Source organism: Aulonocara sp. 'chitande type north' Nkhata Bay, linkage group LG22 (assembly GCF_057382095.1).
Source record: "Aulonocara sp. 'chitande type north' Nkhata Bay isolate Kocher_YH1m ecotype deep benthic linkage group LG22, A_spYH_male_GT1.1, whole genome shotgun sequence".
NCBI classification, from domain to species: domain Eukaryota; kingdom Metazoa; phylum Chordata; class Actinopteri; order Cichliformes; family Cichlidae; genus Aulonocara; species Aulonocara sp. 'chitande type north' Nkhata Bay.
The window spans coordinates 3,338,425-3,354,909 of NC_141364.1; the positions used below are offsets into that span (position 1 = coordinate 3,338,425).

At 42.7% G+C, this 16,485-nt stretch overlaps 1 protein-coding gene across 1 annotated transcript in view; it reads left to right on the forward strand.

Annotated features, from left to right (window-relative positions):
- Positions 1-513: 513 nt before the first annotated feature.
- The window catches only part of enpp2l (ectonucleotide pyrophosphatase/phosphodiesterase 2-like), a 33,542-nt gene continuing 17,570 nt past the window's right edge, over positions 514-16,485 (forward strand). Inside the window, exons 1-22 of the mRNA XM_086281354.1 lie at positions 514-699; positions 2,327-2,432; positions 3,045-3,194; positions 4,931-5,056; positions 5,142-5,202; positions 5,635-5,732; positions 5,931-6,010; positions 6,209-6,328; positions 6,628-6,683; positions 7,698-7,763; positions 8,392-8,464; positions 8,554-8,662; positions 9,659-9,784; positions 9,874-9,905; positions 10,009-10,136; positions 10,426-10,504; positions 11,192-11,279; positions 11,613-11,779; positions 11,908-11,965; positions 12,218-12,357; positions 14,380-14,521; positions 15,162-15,239. Of these exons, the coding sequence (XP_086137480.1) occupies positions 682-699; positions 2,327-2,432; positions 3,045-3,194; positions 4,931-5,056; positions 5,142-5,202; positions 5,635-5,732; positions 5,931-6,010; positions 6,209-6,328; positions 6,628-6,683; positions 7,698-7,763; positions 8,392-8,464; positions 8,554-8,662; positions 9,659-9,784; positions 9,874-9,905; positions 10,009-10,136; positions 10,426-10,504; positions 11,192-11,279; positions 11,613-11,779; positions 11,908-11,965; positions 12,218-12,357; positions 14,380-14,521; positions 15,162-15,239 (2,101 nt within the window). The 5' untranslated portion in view covers positions 514-681. The remainder of the gene's footprint in view (positions 700-2,326; positions 2,433-3,044; positions 3,195-4,930; positions 5,057-5,141; positions 5,203-5,634; positions 5,733-5,930; positions 6,011-6,208; positions 6,329-6,627; positions 6,684-7,697; positions 7,764-8,391; positions 8,465-8,553; positions 8,663-9,658; positions 9,785-9,873; positions 9,906-10,008; positions 10,137-10,425; positions 10,505-11,191; positions 11,280-11,612; positions 11,780-11,907; positions 11,966-12,217; positions 12,358-14,379; positions 14,522-15,161; positions 15,240-16,485) is intronic.

The following is a 16,485-nucleotide window of genomic DNA, read 5'->3' on the forward strand; positions in this document are numbered from 1 at the left end:
GCATACAGTTCGTTGCAGTCAGTTTGGGACTTTGACTCAGTGCAACATGCAATATGTGTCCACGCACACTTTTCTTATTTGTTTTGAAAAAATCGCAGCAGCTACTACAGAGACCTTTAAATCTCAGCTGGCAGTGCTTATTATACAAAGTCTGATCAACCTCGCGTAAATCAATTATTAATGAAACCACCGTATTCCTTTAGACAGTAAACGGTTCAGGATCAAAGATTATACAGTTTTCTTTTCCCCGTGAGTGCCCCCCCACACACACACACACCCCTCCTCCCCCTCCCTCCCTCTGTGATCGTTCAATGCTGCTGACTGTGTCGGACTCCGGAGCGTCACCCCGACCTGACGCTCTCTTGTACCACAGCGCAGCTGTTACCATTACTTCATCTCTTATTGGATCAAGACCGAGAGAGAGAGAGAGAGGGAGAGAGAGAGAGAGGGAGAGAGAGAGAGGGAGAGAGAGAGAGAGAGAGAGAGGGGGAGAGAGAGAGAGGGAGAGAGAGAGAGAGAGGGCAAAGGCAAACAAGTGGAGAGAGAGAGAGCGGGAGAGAGTTGGAAGCCTGCGCCGTGCTTCATCGATCTGCAGAGGTGCACCGAGGACCTTCTGTCGGACATTGGTCACATCTTTCAGTTTTTTAAGTGAATGCCAGAAGTAGAGTGACTCTTTGGAAAATGCTTCTGGGAAATTTGGTACGGTAAGACTGTGACAGTTTTGTTGGTTTGATTTCAGCGTCGTGTAGTTTTAGCTTCATTTAAAGTGTTTCCCAGCTCCGCCCCGCCTGCCCTCTAAACACAGATTGCAGGGCTGCAGAACTGATGTATCGACCTGAGAGCGAGACAATCGCTCCGTGCCTGATATCAGCGCAAACGCGCAAACCTGGAAGCTTTACCTTAAGAAAGAAGGCATTACATAAGTCTGCGAAGTATCAATTATGCAGCAGCGATGACTGCTGCTGTTATTTTTGGTCTGACTCACGCCGGGACAGATGATGATGATGATGGATAGCCTGGAACAGCTCATTGTCAACAATGCCGCAGATTTGTTTACCTGTGGGAGGTAAAGGTAAGCAAAAAGCTTTAGGTTAACGGTTCCACCGTGGATCACTCCCGTCTCCCTTCAGGACGTGGGTTTGGTCACCATCATCACTTTTATTATCATTCATTTTAGAATGAATTGAAATTAGCAAACGCAGTATATTAAAAATGAATTATACCTGAATTAGTCATCAGTCACTGGATCGTCGTAGTTTAAAGAACACACCAGTCCACGCTGAGTTGACGTCAAAATACCCGGATAACATACTGATTTTGGCAACCTTGAGCACTCTGAGGGCCGGACACGAGTCATGGCGCTGTATCGACATAGATTATGACAGCTGTAGTGTGGAGGAGAAGTCACAGTACATCTAACATCTGGCCACTACATGCTGAGTGGACAGACAATATCCAGTTACATCTGGACCTAATTGGGCTACTTTGGGACTTTCTAACTCAGTTATGGCACTGACAAGTGTTGTGCGTTCCTGGTATGGCACAGATGTGTTACCACCGCTGACACATGACACGTACGAGGTTGACCTGCAGAGTTGGGGTGACCAGAGTCACCCTGCGTCCAAACTGTCTGTCAAGGCCAAATGTGATCTGTGAGAGATCCGCCGATGTGAGTCACATTTTAGATCAAACATTTGTTTCTAAACTCGGTGTTCAGGTCATGGTCTAACTCATGGTTGAACTTATGTTACTTCATGTAAGATTTCTACTAATTTGAGTGTTTTTATTGTCTAAAATATTGAATAGTAATAAATATCATAATGGAAGAGGGAAACTCTGAATATGTAAATCTGTGTGAATCTTTTTATTATTATTTGGGTAAAAGTGGAGACCGTCAGGCTTGTGAGGAGAGTCAACATCTGCAACTGTATGTGGGTGTAAAGGTGCACCTGGTGCACATGGCACAGCAACTTGCACAACTGTTTAGGCTTCATCATTAACAGATCTTCGAGCAACAAAGTTGCCATCTAGTTGATTCTTCAGGGAAAGTCTTACTTATTTAAGCAAGAAAATGTCCAACTGCATGATTGTGTAATTAAACCTATTAGAAGCGTTGGAGCTGCATGAAACAAAGCTCCTGTTACCATTCTGAGCTGCTTTCACCTTAAATCTGGGTTTAAGTTGTACTTTGGAAAACATCAGTTCTTGTAAAGATTTGCTGAGCAGGATACTAAAGCTGTACCAGCTCTAGAGATCCTCCAAGCCTGACCTTTGACCTTGAGGAGTGGAAATGTGTTAAAAAGAAATGCTCTCTGGTTTTCTGCAGGTAGTGGTTGCGTTCTGTCTGTGGGGCATTGATGTCAGCAGAGCTTATGTGTTTCAAGCCAGCCGACCTTCAGAGGGAGGGGACAACCCGCCATCTCATACTAAAAGTGAGAACACACTTGTTGTCTTAGCAACGCTTATTCTGGGCTGTTGAGTTAAGAAAGTCTTATAACTGAGCTGAAGACTGATGTGATCAAATATGGTGGAAACCTTTATTTCTGCATTTGGACCAAAATGACATTGATGTTTAAAATGTGTATTGCCAAGTTACATCAAAGCGAGAACAAACACCGAGCTAGCAGCTACAGGCTGTTGGTGTTTTGTTTCTCACTCTAATCATAGCAGGATAGATGTGAATATATATCTGTATGTACATATTTCCTCCTTAATGGTTGGGCCAATGTGAACAAAACTTCAAGCAGGAACGAGTTGCATTTACTTAACTTTAACTTCACATCAACAGGAGTGTTTTAATTATGAGTTTTGACATCGAAAATCTAGATGACAAAAACCGTTATAGGAAAATTACTTGAATTTACCTTGAATGACTGTTATGGAGGCAAACCGAGCTAGAACTTGTGTACTATGACTTCTCGATTTTGCTTAAAGACATAAAAACACATTTTATACCAGAGCTGTGCACCATTATACTTGGTAAACGTTGTATGTGGGCATGTTTGCAGCATGTGTGTCTCACCATGCCCTTCCCCTCCCTGTAGTCATTTCAGAGTGGGTCAGCTCAGCGGGCTCCTGTAAGGGGAGGTGCTTTGAGCTGGAGGTGGCCAGCCCTCCAGGATGCAGATGTGACAATCTCTGCAAAACCTACTACAGCTGCTGCTCTGACTTTGATGAGCACTGCCTGAAAACAGGTCAGGCTTCTACACACTTGCTCACGTCTCTCGTCTTTTCTTCACTTCCTGTTTTCTTACCCAGTCTGTGGCTCTTGGTCAACAACTAACTGCATCGAGCTGACAATGTAAACCCTTAAAAGCAGTTTAGAGATGTGTAACAGCCAATGAACAGCTACAGAGCTGTCTAATATTAAAAGTATAGATATTTACATATGCTTCATATAACATGCCTACAAAGCTCGGGATGAGTACTTTCTCTTGTAACACAGGGAAATTTAACAAAAGCCAAAATGTTCATTTTCATCTGATGCTAATTTAAATCTCGGTTGCATCACCTATAACTGTATGTTCATCTTGAAAACATGAAGTAAACAACTGTGGAACATTTAAAAAAATCTTCAAATGAATTCAGCAACCATGAGCTTCTTGTGGGTCTTCTTTTTAAAACGTATAATAAAACGTCAGCGTTGCCTGGGTATGGATAATCTGTAACACATTTTAGGACCCTCTGTTATGCAACAGAGATCTGAGATCTGAAAACGTTGGTTGGGAGAAGACAGTTAAACAGTGGAACAGGGCTCATTGGGGACTCGGAGGCAGATGAACTCGGCAGAATTTAGCCAAAGTTGAACAAGCTGTCGAGGCTGCTGGAGGCGAATGTGCAGCCTGAGCTCGTCTAACATGTGACTTGGAAGATGGTCGTGGAGCCACAGAGACACTGCATTACTTTCAAGGCTCAGTAACACAATGGTTTAATCAACAAGCTCTGTAGAGTTTGTACCACATGGCTAACGATCAGTGATGGAGTGAACGTGCTGTCCAGGAGTCTGATTGCTGGATGGGTTTCTACAGAACGAGGAGACTCTGTGGACTTTGTGACAAAAATCCTTTGAGATGCCAAATCAAACACAGAGCACTATGTGCTGTGAAGAAGGGAACAGCTGAAAGTCATTTTTTTAATGGACGTGGGTTCACACCTACTAACCAGGCTGTGTGAAGGATCAGCATCGTTTAGTGTCTCAGGAAACTTTTTGTGAAAACTTTGTAAGACTGCAACTTTGTACATGATAACACATTCCTTCAGAAGTTTTGTAAACGCCTGAATGAAAGGGAAAAAACACAAGAGAGTCTTGAACGGAGCCAGTAAGAGTAACGTTATGATGTAATCAGATTGAATTTGTCATGATGCAGCACGCTGATGCGTTGTGTTTCCTGCTTTCATCTGAATTAATCAGGTAGGAAGCAGCTTGGTGCTGCTAATCAAATGCATGTATATCTTATCATGATGTCACCATCTTCCCAGGAGTGGATGTCAGACCTCTGCTCAGGCTAACTGCAAATCCCCCAAAACAGAACAAGAGCTGGAGCTCAGAGGCCTAAAACTATTCATTTCATTCACATGTTAAATGTTAAAGTTCATGATATTGTGCCAGGATAGGACTCTAAATTTAAGAAGGAGCATGGCAGCACAGATTAGGTCTGCTAAGTTCTATCTGAATATACAGAAGAAGAAAAAGATCATTAAGAGATCTGTGCACAAACAAATAACCATCAACCTCAGTCAACTGGAGCAGTGTTGCAAAGACGAGTGGACCAGTGGACTAGACTTACTTAGGTTACTGCTGCTGAAGTTGCTTCTACAAGCTGAATCATTGCATGTGCTTAGATTCTCAAAGAACTGCAGAGAATCCTGTGAAAATGTTATTTTTCACACACGGAAATAATCAATGAACTGACTTCCTGTTTGTGCTCAGAGGGAGGCTTTGAATGCAAACAGGAACGGTGTAGGGAGGAGAGGAATGAAGACCATGCCTGCCACTGCTCAGAGGACTGTCTGGAAAAAGGAGACTGCTGCTCAAATTACAAGTCCATGTGCAAAGGTACATGTCATTATCATTTTTAACCAAGTGACATGGAGATTAAATTTGCTTTCAAGCATGTGATGTACTGTGGTTTCCTCTCAAGGTGAGACTTCGTGGCTGCAAGAAGAATGCGAGGACATCACGAGTCCTGAATGCCCTGCAGGGTAAGATCGATGACCATCCATCCATCCATCTGTTTATCCTTTTTCAGGGTCGAGGGGGGGCTGGGGCCTATCCCAGCTGTCCCAGGGTGAGAGGCAGGGTACACCCTGGACAGGTCGCCCGTCTAACACACAGAGACCGACAACCATTTGCACTCACATTAACCCCCGCCTTCACACCTATTTAGAGTTGCCAATTATCCCCACTAAGTGCATGTCTCTGGATTGTGGGAGGAAGCCGGAGTACCCGGGGAGAAGCCACACAAACACGGGGAGAAGATGCAAACTCCGTGGAGTCTGATGACTAACCACGTCTCTAAAAAAAGCATAATGGCTCCACGCCTTCTACAGAAACCTGAAACACCATTTTGGAGAATAACTGCAGTTTGGTGATGTTACCAGATCAGTCAGCTTTGTCATTCTTGTGCTTCTCAGCTTCGTCCGTCCTCCTCTCATCATGCTCTCGCTCGATGGGTTCAGAGCCTCCTACCTGAAGAAGGACCAGTCTGTCATCCCAAACCTTCATAAACTCAGTATGTCTTCTTTTTAACTTCATCTGTATTTAAGTGATTTTTACAGAGCCAGCAGTTTCTGTATGTCCTTTATTTACTTTTTGATGAGTCAAAAATATAGCCTGGTTGCTTGTATCATCCTGTAAAATGCAGCTTTCACAACTCTTTACTTCTTAAAATGCAAAATTTAACAAAAAGTTACCTTTTGTTTCCCCTCAGGAGGATGTGGCACGTCTACACCGTACATGCGACCAGTCTACCCATCAAAAACATTTCCAAATTTGTACACCTTAGCCACGGTAAGTGAGCCAGCATATTTAATGGATGGTTCATGTTGGAAGTTACAGTAAAGCTAGTCTGTTAATGAGTACTCTGTCTGAAGAATGAGCAAACACAAATGTTTGCCAGTGTGTTCAAAATGCCCTTACACTGTGCTCGTGTTGCTACTCAAGCGTTGGACTCATTTTTAAAACAGTAAATGTGCCATCTGTCTGCAGGGCCTGTACCCAGAGTCCCACGGGATTGTGGGGAACACCATGTATGACCCAGACTTTAATGCCACGTTCACACTGCGTTCCAGAGAGAAACTGAACCACCGCTGGTGGGGCGGACAGCCTGTGAGTCCAGTCTAGAGTCCAGCTGACCAAAAAGCAGGCGTAACTCTTAAAGCATAAAATGCAAATTTAAAAAGCGTGCTTCTTTAAAAACTGGTGTTTGTACGTGTGCCGGAGCACACATTTGTAAGTACGCAGAGTGACACAAAATCCTGAGAATATTGAACACATTTGTGACCATTTTGTCAACATTTTCTCTCCATAGATTTGAAGAGCTTACGTAAGGTGTTAAGGTCACTTATAACAGCGTTTAAGAGGACCGCTGGATTTCTGGATTTCATCTCCTTTTGTTTCTTTTTCAGATCTGGATCACCGCTGAGAAACAAGGAGTGAAACCAGGCACGTTCTTCTGGCCTTGGTACTTAAGTTAGTACTGGAATGTTTTTCAGTAGCTTTAGATATCAGACTTTACTGAGGAGTCACTTCCACTTTTCCTGCACTACTTATACATTCTTGATATATTTTGTGTTGATTTTCTTTGAATGTCCGATGGGCTCAGTCAGAGCCCTGGATCTCTCTTAATGAAATGCCCCCTCGGGGATAAGTCGGGCTGGAGCCTATGACTCGTTTCATGGGCAAACAGCTGGGTACACCCTGGATACCAGTCTGTGGCTTAGGTGTGGATGTTGCTGAGGATACTGCCAATTTAGGGAAACAGTACAGAAAGGAGACATGATGTGGATGCTGGTGAAGCTGGTGTTCATTGTGGGGAAATCTTTCTACTTGCCAAATAACACAATAATGCACTAAAATAAATAAAACTCAGTCTTTCAGGAGAAATAATGAGGGAGGTTCAGGGAAAAAACAACACAAATACACTTTAGTAGCTGAAAAACTCTTGAAGATTGAGTCCAAAGCAGTGAGGGGAAGATAAATGATAATGGGATACTGGGCAGAGTCAAAGATTTTAATTTTAAAAAGCAAATATTAAAATGTGTGACATCATCGAGCAACAGTGCTTCTCTGATGCTTCGTGTAATTAACTACAAAGTGTTATTAAGTCTGAGCAACACAGACGTAAAAGAGGAGCTTTTGATTTTGATTTGACCCGATGACCGAGCGCAGCGCGACTGACAGGCACGAAGCAGACAGGTTCATGTCAGCGAGTGTTTGCATGTCCATGACTTAATGATCACGAGGGCTACACATGAAGATGCGCACTAGTCACATCCTGAGACAGACAGACAATGGGACAATACTCCCACACAGTCACAACAAAGGCCATTGAAGAGTCCGAGGAGTCCGAACAAAACGGCGTGTTCATCTGCTGATTTACATTCAAACCATCAGCCTCAGCTATTTGGTGACAGAATAAAAATTGATCGTCAGGTTTTGTCATTAAAATTTTAATCATCATGATTCTTGTTTTCAGGGTGATTCCTCTTGAAAGGAGGATTTTGACCATCTTGCACTGGCTGCACTTGCCCGATGATGTCAGGTGTGTCCATGTCTTTTTTACTTTTTTACAATAAATTAGCATGTAGCTTTCACACACAAAATAATGTGTAAAATTACTCACGAATGACAGTGACAGTGATACTGTGGGTGTGTCTGTTTAAGAGACTGCAGAGTCTGGGGTCAGTGATCGGATCAGAAGCCGATAAGTGTCAAGTGGCTTTTATTGTCATTTCAACCATGCACAGTGTTACAGTACAGAGTGAAATGAGACAGCGTTCCTCAGAGACCCTGGTGCTACATATGACATATAACAGAGTAATGTGCAAACACTGCAATAAAACAAGACAAGACAGTGAAACACCAGACAGAACAGGACGATACAGAAACAAGACAGTGCAGTGGAAATGTGCAAAATACTGTTGCATTGTGCAAAAAGTAGCTTGAAGGTGATGCTGCAGATAAGTGCTGGGTAGTGACGTGCATGGAGTGTTTGTACAGCTCGGTGTGTCAGCAGGTGAAGTAGGTGTTTGTGTTTCTTCTCTGGTTGTGCGTTCAGGTGAGATGCTTGAACTCACACTGAAACAAAGTTTTTTTCTACCTTGTTCAGTCATCACTGTTCCATGAAAAGTGTTTCGCAGCACAACGTTTCCTTCGTCATGTCTTTTCAGGCCGTATGTTTATGCTATCCACTCAGAGCAGCCCGATGCCTACGGACATCGAATGGGTCCACTCAGCAGTGAGGTGAGCTAGGCCTGAAGATGGTCTAAGAGGTGCGATTAATGATATGCAATAATCAATCATTTTGGTTTCAATTGAAATATTGTCCACAGCTGGACAACCCTCTGAGGGAAATTGACAACATCATTGGTCAGCTAATGAATGGACTGAAGCAGATGAACCTGCACCGCTGTATCAATCTCATCATTGTAGGAGATCACGGTATGAGCTCCACAGAAACCTGCTGAATTCAGAGGATTTTGTCTAATTAACCCTTTTATTACAGTTCTTGTAAATGCAGCAATGATTAGACAGTCCTCTATGTTTGTACTTGGAGGGAAGAGCTCCTTTACAGAGTAAGAGACCTTCTTTAGAACCTTTACTCCTTCACTGGGAGGAAGGAAAAGTGCTCAGGAAGCCCCCCAGCAGCCGGATCCTGTAGCCTCATTACTAAATAATGTTTCAGGGTCACCTGATCTGCAACAACTTTGGATCAACTTTGAAGGGTTTCACTGAACTTTTTCGGACATCCTGGAAATGAGCAATCGCAATAGTCCAATCCAGAAACACCACATGCATGGACTAGTTTTTCAGCATCACTCTGAGATGGGATGTTCCCAGTTTTCGCAATGGAAGGAAGAAGTTATGCATAGACTTTTTATATGAGGGCTACAGAAGAAACGATTGGTCAAAAATGACTCAACATTTCTTCACATTAGTTTAATTCAATTCACTTTTATTTCTGCAGCACAAAATCACACGAGCAAACAGCTCACGCTGCTTTTTAGTATGAATAGAGACAATATGACAGAGAAAACACCAAATATCAGATGGCCCCCCATGAACAAGCACTTGGCGACAGTGGGAAGGAAAAACTCCCTTTTAACAGGAAGAAACCTCCAGCAGAACCAGGCTCAGGGAGGGGCGGGGCCATCTGCTGTGATTGGTTGAGGGTGACGGGAGAAAAACAGGATTAAAGAAACACTAGATCTGACCTCTTCTAGTTCTGGAGGCCACAGAGATGCCATCAAGAGCTGCATCAGGTTTGAGAGTCTCTATTAAAACTGTTGAAAGTCACATGGTTCTTTTAAAAGACACACAGGTTCCTTCACTTGGCGTGTACTCTCAGTGTCAGCACAAGCATGAAACGTTTGGTCACACAACTTGTGTACGTCTGAGGTGTGTCGAGAAGTTACAGATGTCACTGCTGTGTCTCAGGGATGGAGGAGGCCCACTGCGACAGGACAGAGTTTCTCAGCAGCTACCCACTCAACATAGACGAGATCACGCTGATCCCTGGCTCGCTGGGCAGAATACGACCCCGTGAGCCAAAACCGACCACGTGTAAGTGCGCACATTTAAATAGCACAGTGTGACACGTGCTTTCTTTAGATGCAAAACCTGCTTTATATTTCTCAAATTTCCATTTCCAGATGACCCAAAAGTTGTGGTTGCAAACCTCACTGTAAGTAACAAATGTATAAGATCACAGTACAGCCTAAAACAAACTGAGCGGTTTGCTGTGTTTGCAGGGGTCAGGTCGTTCACCTTTGTATTTACTGTTTCAGTGCAAAATGCCAGCTCAGCACTTCAAGCCATACCTGAAACGGGATTTACCCAAGAGGCTTCACTACGCCAACAACAGACGGATTGAGGATGTCCATCTGCTGATGGAGAGGAAGTGGCACATTGCCAGGTAGCCTGTGATTCTAATCTGTCAGAAACGGTGTTTTAACTACCAATAAATCGAGATCTTATCAAGTCTGAGGAAGAAATAAGACGATTACAAAGGAAACTGGCAGCCTCAGTGACCTCTACTCCCACTTTATGTTTAAATTATGTCTGGTTAAATTTGAGGACTTTAAGTTAAGTTCACTGATATTTAGAAAGTGAGGTGAAGGAAGGATTTTTGCATTTTGTCACACTGAGCTACAAAAATCACAGAATGACTCAGTGCCTGCATACTCCATGTTTGTTGTTTTCAGGAAAATGCCAGAAAAGCCGAGGACTCGGTGTGGCTTCTTTGGTGATCACGGCTTTGACAACAAGATAACCAGCATGAGGGTACTCGTGTGTCGTATCTGCTGTTTGCTCCTTCTGTGTTTATATGTTAAAGGCATCGCGCGTCAAGCTTTGATACTTTGTTTGAATACTTGGCGTTATGAGTACCGCCATCTTGGGCTTTCTGAGCCAAAGGTTACCATGTAGCATTTTTAAAATCACACAGCAAGCCATAGTATCTTAATATGTTAAACACCAGCAGCTCTACGAGCAGCTCAGCTCAGTGGCTGAACCAGGTGAGTTAAAGGCTGACATGTAGCAGTTGTAGTCAAACAGAATTTAAATAGTTGAAGACAGATGTGTTGTCAGTACAGATGTGATTGTTAAAGAACGTAAAAAAGACTTTGTACCGTTTTAAAACCATCTTTTATAAAGTGGCAGTTTATCACAGAAGGCCATGATGACTGACCCTTGATGATGACATCAAGTGGTGGCTGAAGGAACTGCAGCTTTTGGAATCTAAGGTTCATTCGGCTTCATTTTCAGCCCCAGAGGTTTCTTCTTGTTCCACGCGGAGTATTGTTTCGAGAAAAGTAGAATTTGAGAGAAGGACAAGAAACATGGCTGACTATTACCTCATTATGAGGAGTACATCTCTCTGATGTGATGTCCACACGACAGTTTTTCATAAAGTTTGTTTGAAAACTCCACGAGTTGATTTCACTGTTTGATGCTCCTTCTTTTTTGCAGACAATCTTTATTGGCCATGGGCCAAGCTTCAAATTTCAGAAGATGGTGCCGGAGTTTGAGAATATAGAGTTATACAATGTCATGTGTGGTAAGAATCATTTTTTTATCTTCTTTTGAATACCAGAAAATATGGTCTAGATCTGGGGTGTCCAACTCCAGTCCTCGAGAGCTACTGTCCTGCAGATCCATCCCTACTCCAACACAGCTGAATCAAATGGTTGGAAACCTCTTCAGCCATCAAGTTTGGCAAAGGCCTGATAACAAGCCACTCATTTGATTCAGGTGTCGGAACAAGGATGTGTCTAAAAGCTGCAGGACGGAAGCTCTAAAGGACTGGAGAAGGACACTCCTGGCCGAGATAATAATACCGATGTTATCATTACTACTATAATAGCGTGTCCTCTGATTGTTCGTGCTTTAGACTTGTTGGGCTTGAAGCCAGTTCCAAACAACGGGACACACGGCAGTCTGAACGACATGCTGAAAGATCCGCCTTTCCAACCCAGCATGCCAGAGGAAGTCACGCCACCGTCGCCGTCGTCCGACGCCGAAATCAGCCACGACCTGGGCTGCAGCTGTGACGATGAGGTCTGTGGGAGGCAGCAATGCCACAGAAATCATTTGTAACATCTAAATCCAGCTGATTTCACCGTGTTTGTCCCTTTCTTCTGTAACAAACAAAGACGAGGAAAAAAAACACATTTTATCATTTTCAGAACAAAGTGGAGATCAATGGGCTGTTCACTCGTGCATCAGATGGGGTCTACAGTTATAGTAAGTGTTACACACACACACACTGGAACAGCTGCATTCAGCTAGCAGCTGAGGAAATAGGATTATTTGACAGTAAATCTAGATTTTCTTCATCATGTATCTTAAAGCAATGCCTCCTGTTTCTGCTTTCGTTTGTATTTTTTGCCGTTTTATTGGTCAGTAGGAACTGCAGAGGACACCAACAGAATCACCTTTAATTATGAAGTATAATCAAATAATTTGGCATCGAGGTACAACATGTTGTTTTTGCAGACAGCACCCAGCTGCCGTTTGGTCGACCAGCGGTGATGTTTGACACTCAGTACAGTCTTCTTCATCATGTGGAGTTCATCAGTGGATACAGCAAAGAGCTAGCCATGCCCCTGTGGACATCATACACACTGCCACCACAGGTACACGCATGTAAAGTTCTCACTCCGTCTTGTATCAGTCAGCTTGGTTCTACAAGCCACCTAAAACTTTATTTAGTTTTTTCTCTTGTTGGAATTTCATTCACTGAGCTCTGGTTGTTGTGTTCCTGCTAGTCCAAATTATAAAAACGTCAGAGGGTAAATTCACAGATACACTTCCATGATATGAAGATAAAAGTTTGAGTTTTTTTCTGTTATATTTCAGGAGTCCTTATGTTCATATTGATTGCCAGTTGTTTGCTTAAGATTAGCTGCTGTTCATATCAAGAAACTTAACCTGAAGAGTTTGCAGGTCATCACCGCCCTGTTCCTGTGGAAAGTCTTATTCTTATATTTATACTCTTGTCTGTGAAAACTCACCTTTTGCAAACTTTTTCATTTAGGAGTATCCAGAATTGGCAGGATTATAAATGAGTACATCAGAGGCAAAGCTCAGGTCGAGTAGTTTGGAGATGGCACTAGCGAGACGAGGCTGAGAGAGTTTGGACATGTTCAGAGGAGGGAGAGTGGACATGTTGGAGGAATGAGGAAGACCTTGGACGACGTCCATGGTTGTGGTCAAGGAGGATATGCAGAGGTGCCTGCAAGACACAAGAGGGCGCTTGGGATAGAAGAAGAGGAAGAAGCCTTCCTGTGCAATGTTTCGAAGCTGCTATATCAGCATGTTTGAAGGCACTTCAGGGACATGCTGGTGTTACTAACCCTGGTGCAATCAGTGCTTTATGATGATTAGTCAAAGTCAAATGTATTTATACAGCACACTTAAAACAGCTACTGTTCAGCAAAGTGCTGAACATTTAAAATTAAAAATAATTAAAAGAGATAAAAAGAAAAATTATGAAAAAAGCATAAAATGAGAAGATTTGAATAGGAAATAAGACAAATGAAAGTAGTTCATTCATTCCTCATTCTCATTTAAAAGCCAAGGAATAAAGGTGGGTTTTCAGATGGGTTTTGAAAGTTTAGAAGCAGTTACAGGAAAGACCCGACCTCCTCTGTGCTGTAATGTGGACCTCAGCACAGCTGGGAGCGTTTGATCCGCAGACCTCAATAACCTTGCTGGAGTGAACCCGTTCAAAAGATCAGAAAGGTCTGAGGGTGCCAACCCATGCAACGCCTTAAAGACGGATAATAACATTTTAACATCCATTTGAAAAGTGACTGGCAGCCAGTGTAAGGATGCTAGAATCTGACGACAGACTGACACCTGAGTAAAGACTATTACAGAAGTCTTTACTCAGGTGATTCGTTTGAAATGTGACAGACTGTAAGAGTACAAGAGTAACTCTTGCATTTCTGCTTTTTTAACCCTGCCCTGTGTTTGCACGAACAGCATGTCCAGACGTGTCCAGCATGTAAACAGACGTCTTCTTCCTCTCTTTCCTCTCAGAACTTCGTTGATATAAATGAGGTTAAACCTCTGATGCAACCACATTAGAGGCACTCTGGTGGTGCACTCACTGGTGGTGCACTCACTGCAAACACTCGTGGTGTTTGCAGTGAGTGACTGTGTTTGTGTCGCAGCAGGATGTGACAGAGCTCTGAAAACACGCAAACATGAAATCTCAGACAGCCACTGCAGTAAACACACTCGCGTGTTTGACTCGTTGCAGGTGTTGTGTTGTGATGTTGTGCAGCTGCTCACGTATGGCACACCTGCTCCGTGCATATACATCACCATGCATGAATGCCAAAACAACACGCAGACATGAGTGGAAGTAAACATTATATTAGAGCCCAGCATTACATCTGAGTTTCACTCTCACTTTAGATGCTTTTTATCTTTGATCTTAGATTCTTTCAGCTGCACCAAAATGCAACTGGTACCATTAAATGACAAAACAAACACTTTTTTTTTTCATTTATTAAGGGAATAAAACATTAACCCTACCTGGCCCTATGCAGGATAAAAGTAATGCCCCTACTGTTAAATCATGAATTGACTGCGATTAACCACATTTTTGGTTCAGTTTCACTGTATGTTGTCACATGTCTGTCTCACAGGAGGACATGACTCCTGTACCAGATGCTTCTCCGAGTGCTCAGTGCATCCGAGTCGACGCCAGAGTGTCAGCTGATCACAGTCAGAGCTGCAGCGCCTACGGCCAGAACACCCACCTCACGTATGGCTTCCTCTTCCCCCCAGGTAGCACCACAGGGTGAACACAGGACCCTCTGTGCAGAAATATCCATGTTGCTTAATATACATTGTGCAAACATCATAAAAACCGGATCTTAGTATAAATGAGATAAAATTATGTTGAGTTATTTGTAATCGAAAGAGTCGTTTAGGTTTTGAGCTTTAATTCTTGACGATTTAACTGATGTAGTCATATAGAAAATAAAATATATCAATTATGTGAAAAAAATAAAAGTCTAACCCTTTAATAAGGATGGCAATCAGGGCCCTGAGAACCAGTTTCCTGAAGTTCACCTTTCCAAGGAAGTTAGAGAACGACAGGAAGTGGACCAGGCCACCTTGTTGCATATGATGGGGGAGTTCATTTGTCCAAACTTTGCATACATTGTTAGCACTATAGCTTATGTTATTTAACATAATATAGTTACATTTAAAATGATATTTGAGGAGGAAAACACTGAAATTCCAGCGGAGTGCCGGGAAAATAGGAAATCATTACAATAATCCGAAATTTCACTGGGTTAACTTTGACTGTCACAACTTCTGAGTGACGTTTCTGCGATGTCAACATCTTATACGAGCTTGTTTGGATATGTGCAAACAGTGGATGATAAGACAGGTGTGACTCACACGTTTGTGTTGACAGAGCTGGCAACGTCTCCCGAGTCCAGATATGACGCTTCGCTCATCACCAACACTGTCCCCATGTACCCTGCCTTCAAGAGTAAGTCACCTCCATAAAAGTCAAAAATTCGTATTTTCACTTCAGCTGTACGTAACTGTAGCAACACGCTAACAGTTGTCTCAAGATGTTGTATTTATACCAGGGACCGGGAATGTGGGGAATCTGGTCTTTACTGCATTCCACAAAATATGTTACATTCCCATACAAGATGTTTGTGCTTCAGTCTCAGTAACAGGCTCGTGAAACATTAGGACTCTTCTCACTGAGCACTGATTTGTCTGTCAAATAAAACCTACTAACCAAATATGCCACTGTCAGCTGGTAATTAGCAAATTCGTCTTTAGTTCATTACCAGGCTTCTGGAGAACTTCAGGACATGTTGAGGATGTAATTTAGCAGTTTGAATCAGCTGTGTTGGATCAAGCACACATCTAAAACCTGCAGGACACCGGCCCTCGAGGCCTGGAGTTGCCCACCCCTGCCGTAGCATCTTTTCATTAAGTTTGATCAGTTGTTCATATTAGGGCTGCCACAAACGATTATTTTGATAGTCGACTAGTCACCGATTATCTTTGCGATTAGTCGACTAATCAGATCATCATCCATTGGACGTACAGCGTACAGCTTATTGCACCAGCAGCATCTGGTCTTATATAACTATCATTAGCTTACAGCTTGAAGTGTTTGTGCTAACTAAAAATAAAGACAAGATGGTAGTTTATTAATTTTTAATGAAATTTGCAGATTGTTTCGGTGAAGTTTAATAAACTCCTTGCTTTCTAAAATATAACAGGACACCGGAGTATATTATCCAGCGTCTCAAACTTCTGATGATCAGCTGTCTGCTTGAAGTTTATTTAGCTGTGCAAAAACTATAACTTTAATCTCAGCCAAACCGATTTACTCAGGAACAAATAAAATACTAAAGAAAGCCAAACAATAACATTTTAAGTTATCTAAGTGACTCATATATCATGTTTAACCTGAGTAGCGAAAGACGGCGGTGGGTTTGAAAACGATTTGCCGGGAGTCCGGTGTTCTCACGGCTCTAGTTAGCCTTGCCCCCGCCTAGCTAACGAGCTAGTGGGTAACAGACGTCTCCGAAAACGTCGGAGCGCTTTTGAAAATATGTGGTGTCTTGATAAACTGAGCAGATATTTGAGGTTTACACAGCTACATTCTCGCCTGAAAATATGTTAAACGTTTATTTTGTGACCCAGAAAGAATAATAAGAGTAATATTAAAACTAACTAGCTGCCGCCATTGTTGACAACTGCGCTGGGCT